The 8,285-nt window shown below is 34.3% G+C and overlaps 1 protein-coding gene across 1 annotated transcript; it reads left to right on the forward strand.

The window, feature by feature from the left end:
- Nucleotides 1–1,240: 1,240 nt before the first annotated feature.
- Nucleotides 1,241–4,522, forward strand: LOC124641438 (uncharacterized protein K02A2.6-like). Its single transcript, XM_047179506.1, has 2 exons — nucleotides 1,241–1,364; nucleotides 2,639–4,522. Exon 2 carries the CDS (start codon nucleotides 2,663–2,665, stop codon nucleotides 4,520–4,522), a length of 1,860 nt encoding a protein of 619 aa, XP_047035462.1. The 5' UTR covers nucleotides 1,241–1,364; nucleotides 2,639–2,662.
- Nucleotides 4,523–8,285: the final 3,763 nt, after the last annotated feature.

The raw sequence follows: 8,285 nt of genomic DNA on the forward strand, positions 1-8,285 counted from the left end.
AAAACTATTTTGAAATAACCAAGAACTTTGGAGCGTGTGTAAGTGGCTCCGTAATAATACCTACACTTATTTTTTTACTACTAGCAGGCCTCTGTCACTCGACGTACTTGCGCGCGATAAATGCCTATCGCTCGCTGGGTTACCGGTAGCCCCACGCGGCTCAGGGCTTTCAACAGTCACACGCGCCGCGCGCGCTCCAATATTATTATTTTTTCATCCCACCATCTCGGAAAGAGTAGTTTTACCCTTTGATATCTGAGCGCAAAAGCCGTTTTTATCCTCTAGAGCGGCAAAGTGATTTGAATTTAGAACATCGTGTGTAATACTCCATTTGTGACAATCTTGATAAGACTTTTCAAACAAATACATATTAAACAAATAAAATACTGCTTTAAATAATTATTCAATTTATTAAGTAATTTTTATTATTGTTTTTACATAGATTTTTAACCTTGTTTCATTTTAAAACTGAGTTTTCAAATAAATGAACTTTAATAGGTACTCCTTTTTAATTTGATAGGTACTCATATGTGCGCGCCATTTTGTTTTTTTGCATTTAGGCATTTCCTCATTTTCCTCGATGAGGTGGGATGAAAAGTTACGAGTTGCACTCGAGTGCAAAGATTTTTCACCTTGTGCTCTTTTGATTCCCTCGCTATCGCTCAGGATTCTAATTATTGAAACAACTTTGCACTCTTGTATAACAAATAACTATTATTTCGTGGCATGTTATACTGTTGGTTTTTATTAGGTTTTTTAAGCTACCTCACAAACTGATGGATTATTTTGAGTTGTGTTGGTTTATATGCGACTATTGAAAGATTTAGAAACATTTTATGTGTATTTATTTTATCTAGTAATTCTATTTTTTTTTAATAAATTAATACTTATCTACTTTATGATTTTAACAACAGAGATCATTAGGTACTTATTTTACTTTAGATACCTACTTAGTTATATGAACTGTATTGTGAGTTTTGTAGCTCAAAACACATCTCGAGTGTAAGTAGGTATAATTCTGGTCCAACTTAATGACGACTCGGAACATTACGCGTGTCGCTACGCAGAAACCAATTTTTGGTATGTATCAACACTCGACGGAGTTGTACCATATGGGGTATGGCACTTGTGCTCGAAAAATAGTTGTAAACCGCCTTTGATTTTGACGAAAGCTTTACTTAAGTATTTACTGTAGTGTTCTGTATTCAATAAATGTGTTGTCTCGTACACACGGGTAGTGGAGAGGGGGTAGTTGCGCGCGAGCAGTGAGCGAGAGCGCACGTTCTCCCGATACTGGTGTGTGACCGAGCCAATAGGCAGTGTTCGTGACATAGGGAGTACTACATGTGGCGACGAGAACAAAGGTAAGTGGAATAATTAAATTATTTCATTTTTACAGTCGATATGGTTGAACTAAATTGTGAAATAATTAAAATAAAAATGGAGGTAGAATGATGTTTGGTTGTGATAATTATTAGTAAGAGAAATGAGACGGTTGTTAATGATGCTTGTTTTTATCTTTGAATAAGGAAAGCATATCGTGACCCTAGATTTCGTTTGCATATTTATATGGAGGTTGCAAAAAAATAAAATAAATAAATACCCGTATCTCATACTGATTATTTCCACAAATAAAATAAAGTTAAGTAACGGAAAATAATTTAATGTTTTGGATGTGTTATTTTATGGATAAACTAATTACACGGGGTGAATACATTATTTTGTAGCTTTGCCATTTCACAATACGACATAATGCATTAATACAATCGATTTACGGTTCTAGCTCAGATCAATTAAATCACATATTAAGATTTTAATGCCGACGTCTTTCTCATTAACGGGATTAATGGTAGGTATCTAGTGTCTTGGAGTACTTGAGCTATAGTTAACATGGGGGAATTATATTAGTTGTATTCTTCTAGTAAACATAACAATTACGATTATGAGATAATAATTTCACTGGAGTCATAGGGAATGCCTAATTAAGAGTAATAGAATAATTTTGTTCGATACCATGATACTTATTCTTAATAATAATTTATTTGAGTGTTCAGCTACTTCATCGGCGAAATTGTATACTATATATTGGGTCAGAAATTATGTGTTATTAGTTACAAAAAGGGTTATACGTATTCCATTTCATACGCTGTAGGTACTGGTTTTGGGGACTTGGAGACAAAGTGTGAATATCATAAGTATGTGAAGGCTGTATGGGCCAGCATGAAATTGCGAACCATATGTGTGTGTGAAGGCTGTATGGGCCAGCATGAAATTGCGAACCATATGTGTGTGTGAAGGCAGTATGGGCCAACTTGAAATAGTAAACCATACGGTATGTGTGAAGGCAGTATGGGCCAACTTGAAATAGTGAACCATACGGTGTGTGTGAAGGCAGTATGGGCCAACTTGAAATAGTGAACCATACGGTGTGTGTGAAGGCAGTATGGGCCAACTTGAAATAGTAAACCATACGGTATGTGTGAAGGCAGTATGGGCCAACTTAAAATAGTGAACCATACGGTGTTTGTGAAGGTAGTATGGGCTGGCAGGAAATCATAAACAATGCTAGTTGGGTGTGACTCATTTGAAAAAAAAGCAATGAGCAAATTGTCAGCCTGATACTGTATATTGGTTCCAGGTTGCCCCAAACCTACTACACAAAATGGCGAACATCCTTCCAACCCCAGAAAAGCTCGACCTCGAGGGAGACAATGCGGTGGTGGCCTTACGTTGGGAAAAGTGGAAAAGGTCGCTAAGTATTTACTTAGATGCATCAGGAATAAGTGAAGCTTTAAAAAAACGAGCAACCTTACTGTTATTAGGAGGATCTGGACTACAAGAAATAATTTACAATATACCAGGAGCATACGTTGTTGGAGAAGCAAACACTGACGTTTACAAAACTGCAATTGAGAAACTTGATGCCTACTTCTTGCCTAAACAGAACAGAATATTTGAGAGACATGTTTTTCGTCAGATAAAACAGGAAGAAGGAGAGAAGTTCGAAAAATTTGTAATTAGATTAAGACAACAAGCAGAAAAGTGTAAGTTTACGAGCCCAGATGAACACTTGATTGATCAAATAGTAGAAAAATGTTCTTCGTCAGAATTACGGAAAAAAATACTAACATTAGGAGACGATGTCACCCTAGATAAAATCATAAAGGAAGCAAATACATTGGAGATTGTAGGACATCAACTAGAAGAATATGGACAAAAAAACACAATAAACGAGATAAACGCAGTCAGAAGTACTACTAGTAAGTTCACGGATAGAAAATACAGAAGCGATAGACAAACATCCAGAAATAATATGGGAAGTGGACAAGGAACAAAGGAATGTGGTAGGTGTGGATACAGGGAACATACGCGAGCAAATCAGGCCTGTCCAGCAAAAGGAAAACAATGTAACTCATGTAACAAAATAGGTCATTTTAGTTCTATGTGTAGGTCTATACCAAAAAAACGGAAAAATGAAGATAATGAGGAGTCATATAATAGGAAAAGCCAAATAAAGCGAAGCAAGAATGAAGTGAATACAGTAGAAACGGAAGAACCAAGTAACAAATCAAAAGGTGAAGGGATTTATTATATCTTCAACTTGAATGATGACGCTGTAATAGAATGTGAAATGGGAGGTGTCAAATTGAATGTACTGATAGACTCTGGTTGTAATTTAAATGTAGTTACAGATAAAACCTGGAATAAGTTGAAGGATGAAAAAATAAAAATATGTAATGAGGTTAAAGGAACTAAAAAAACACTATACGCATATGGAAGCAAAGTTCCACTAGATGTTAAGGGAACATTTGACACTGCTATAAGAGTTAATAAAAAAACAGAACCAGCCACAGTCTATGTTATCAATAATGGCACGAGAGATTTACTGGGCAAAGAGACGGCTATTAAATTAGGAGTATTAAAGTTAGGAGTCGAGGTCAATACAGTCGAACAAAAATACAAACCTTTTCCTAAATTCAAGGATGTTCTGGTCGAAATACCTGTCAATAAGAAATGCCAACCTGTATCACAGCCTTACCGAAGAATACCTATCCCAATTGAAGAAAAAGTTGAAAACAAGATAAAAGAGTTGTTGGATAGCGATATTATTGAAGAGGTACACGGCCCATCACCGTGGATTTCACCAGTTGTACCTGTACTAAAAGATGATAATGACCTACGTTTGTGCGTGGATATGAGACGCGCAAATGAAGCAATTCTAAGAGAAAACCATCCCCTACCCTGTATGGATACCCTATTAACAAAAATAAGAAAAGCCAAATGGTTTTCTAGATTAGATATAAAAAACGCGTTCCACCAAGTGGAAATTCATCCGAATTCTAGATACCTCACTACGTTTATTACGGCCAAAGGGTTATATAGGTACAAGCGATTGATGTTTGGAATTACGTGCGCGCCAGAGTTATTCCAAAAAATAATGGAGAGGATGCTGACTGGATTAGACGGTATCATTAATTTTATAGATGACATTTTGATATTCGGCGTAGATGAAAATAATTAAACAATACTGAAATACTGAAATTATTTAAAAGAAGCTAAAAATAATTTCAGTATTGTCAAACAAATAATACACAAAATAAATATAGACCAATATAATAAAAGCTTCTTATCTTTCAACAAAAAACCTACCAAAGTTGCTCCAATTGTTAAAAAGTCATACACTGTCAAGGATACACCCTATTTCTTTCAAAAATCTCGTAACATTAATCAGAAAACGCAATGTACACAGCAACCACGCAGAGGCACAATCCCCTATTACTTTCAAGTGATTGACAAAACTAACAAGCCACCTTCGCATGTCCCGGATATCGATAGCGGCAAAAATAATTTATTTCGTGACTAATGATATCTATACGAATACTTTTTCTATACTCCACCAAAACATCGCTGGAGCATTAAATAAAATTCATGATTTAGAACTTGCTATTCAAGATATGTGTGAGTTAGGAACATATGTTGATGTGATATGTCTAAGTGAACACTTTATAAAGAGAGGTTATGATAATTATATGGTCTTAAACAATTATCGAATGTGTGCTATTTATTCACGTCTAGATAAAAGTCGAGGTGGAACTTGTATACTTTGTAAAGACACATTTCAATGTACTGAACTAAAAGAAGTAAAAGACATGAGCATCGAAAAGCATTTTGAGGTATGTGGTACAGAAATAAAACAATTACGTCTCATTGTCCTTTGTGTGTATAGGACACCAAATTCGAATATAAATATTTTCTTTGAAAACTTCGATAAACTGCTACAAAAGGTTGAACTCAAAAAGTGCCGAATCGTAATAGCCGGTGATTTTAATATAAACTTTCATCTAAAAGATAGCAATGCTATAACATTTGATGAACTTATCTCTAACTATGGTCTAAAACGCCATATTCATACTTCTACTAGGTTAAATACTTGCATTGATAATATTCTAAGTAATATTCCTGACGCAGTTGGAAAAACACACAATCTTTGCCTATCGGATCATAACACAGCTCAAGTTATCGAATTTAAGTATCTAAAAAAGAACTTTACTAGTCATTACTTCGTTAATAAACATGATCTTAGCAAAGAAAACATTAATAAATTTATAGACTGTATAGGCAGCATATCCTTCTCCGAAGTCTATGACTCCCCGCTTGCTAACGATGCTTTTAATAGTTTCCATGACTTATTAACATTATTCTACAAGTTATGCTTTCCAGTCATGAAAATTAAGGTAAATCGTAAAACGTCTAAGCTGAAATGGATCACGAAAGGACTTAAGATAAGTTCTAAAACAAAAAGGTTGTTAAGATACAAGTATTACAACAATAGATCAGATGAAAATAAAGAAAGCTTTAAAAAGTACTCAAATATTCTAAAAAAGTGTATTAATAATTTACAGTCTTCATGTAATCAAAAACATATCACTAACTCTAACAATAAAGGTAAAGCGACGTGGGATGTAGTAAAACGCACTATGGGTAACGAAACTTCAAAGGAATACATTGAAGGGCTTACTGACGACAATAATATTCTAAGTACGTCTGGCTCGGATATTGCTAACATATTTAATAATTTCTTTATAGACACTGTTGAAAATAATATTACCTCGAAACATAATGATACCCAGAATATTAACACTAATGATCGAAGCATTTTTCTTGAACCAACTAATGCCATAGAAATTAACAGTACAATAAAATCTTTGAAAAATACAAAATCTTCAGGTTACGACAATATTACTACAGAGCTCATTAAACTAATATCACACTTCATAGCACATCCTTTATCTCATATTATTAACCTATCATTAGAACAGGGTTGTTTTCCGGAAAAACTTAAGCTTTCCATAATTAAACCTCTGCATAAGAAAAATGCAAAAACAGATAAAAATAACTACCGACCTATCGCCCTAATCCCTATTTTGTCAAAAATTTTCGAAAAAATCGTTTATAAGAGGCTAATTAATTTTCTAAATAAGACCGATGTACTTGCCAAAGAACAATTTGGGTTCAGAAAAGGTAAATCTACCCAGTTGGCAACATTTAATCTGATAAATTCAATAATAAACAGCATAAATCATAAAATTTCTCCTAGCGTTCTCTTTCTAGACTTAAGTAAGGCATTTGATGTTGTTGATCATACTAGACTCATAAGCAAGTTAGAAAAATATGGTGTGAGAGGTATAGCGTTAGATTGGTTTAAATCGTACCTAACAGGCAGAACACAAATAACTCGTGTAACTAAATTTAATAGCAAAACCAATACTCTCGAAAATTTCGATTCCAATCCCAGATTTAACCATTTTGGAGTACCACAAGGAAGCATTTTAGGTCCTTTATTATTCCTCATCTACGTTAATGATTTTCCCCAGGTGGTCTACAACCACGAATGTGTTTTATTTGCGGATGATACCTCAGTAATTATACGGTGTGATAATGAAAAAAACTATAAAGAGGAAATACATAAACTACTAAAAGAGATTACTGAATGGCTCGATATAAATGCATTAAAAATAAACTTAGATAAAACGAAAATAATTAATTTTAGGTCACATAAAAGCAAATCGAAACAATTAGACATCACTTGTAATAATACACCCATCGAACAGGTCAAAAACATTAAGTTTCTTGGGATTACAGTAAACGAACACCTTATATGGAAAGATCATATCGATAACATCTGTAAAAAAATTAATAAATCTGTTTTTGCTATAAAAAGAATCAAAGATTCTTCTTCGAAACACACATCTTTAATGGTGTACCATGCCTACGTGTGCTCCATTATACGATATGGCATAGTGATATGGGGGTATACAGCAGATCTTATGCGTGTTTTTATTGCACAGAAGAAATGTATTCGCGCTATCTTTAATGCTAAATGGTCAGACTCTTGCAGGCCCATTTTCAAACAAGAAAAAATATTAACTGTCCCTAGCATGTACATTTATGAAGTGGCCAAATTCGTTAAATCCAATATTGAATTGTTTGAACGTAAAAATAATACAAACAAGCGCAAAGTCACTCATTCTTATTTAAAAATGCCAAATCCACGGCTGGAAATGTGCAGACGAAGTTGCGTGTACATGGCGCCGCTTATCTTTAACTCTCTGCCTCAGAAGATAATCGAATTGCCATATGAGAAATTCTGTAGGTCTCTACGAACGTGGCTAATAGAAGAGAGCTTCTATTCTGTAGAGGAGTTTATAAGAAAATTTTCGACTCAATCCTATCATTTTAGAAATGCATTGTAACTACTCTTAGTAACTACTCTTATTTTAAGTATTGTGTTTCTTTTGTGTGAGTGTTACAACTGATAGATTTAGTCTGTGTTTTCTTTTTTTCTCTCTCAATATTTGCATGCTGTTTTATAACTGCGGAATGTGTCTAGCACTTTAATTAAATTTTGTACCAACTCTTGTACCACATTTTATGCAAATAAATGAAATTATTATATTATTATTATTTGATGAAAAACAACATGATGAGAGGTTATCAAAAGCCTTAGAAACTCTGAAAAAGAACAATGTGCTGCTGAACGAAAAGAAGTGTATTTACAAAGTTCAAAAAATTCATTTCCTGGGACACGTTCTGACACCGGAGGGAACTAAACCCCTTGATAAATATATGACAAGTATCAAAGACTTTAGAGTACCTACTACAGTCGAAGAGCTGCAAAGCTTTTTGGGGCTCGTGAACTATATTAATAAATGGTTGCCAAATCTAGCGACAAGAACAGAACCATTAAGAAAGTTGCTGAGGCAAAAGACAGGAAAGAAGCAAAG

This window comes from Helicoverpa zea, chromosome 22, assembly GCF_022581195.2.
Source record: "Helicoverpa zea isolate HzStark_Cry1AcR chromosome 22, ilHelZeax1.1, whole genome shotgun sequence".
Taxonomy (NCBI): Eukaryota; Metazoa; Arthropoda; class Insecta; order Lepidoptera; family Noctuidae; genus Helicoverpa; species Helicoverpa zea.

What these genes read in the sequence shown, in the direction of transcription:
- LOC124641438 (XM_047179506.1), top strand. Translation starts at nt 2,663, where the DNA reads ATGGCGAACATCCTTCCAACCCCAGAAAAGCTCGACCTCGAGGGAGAC.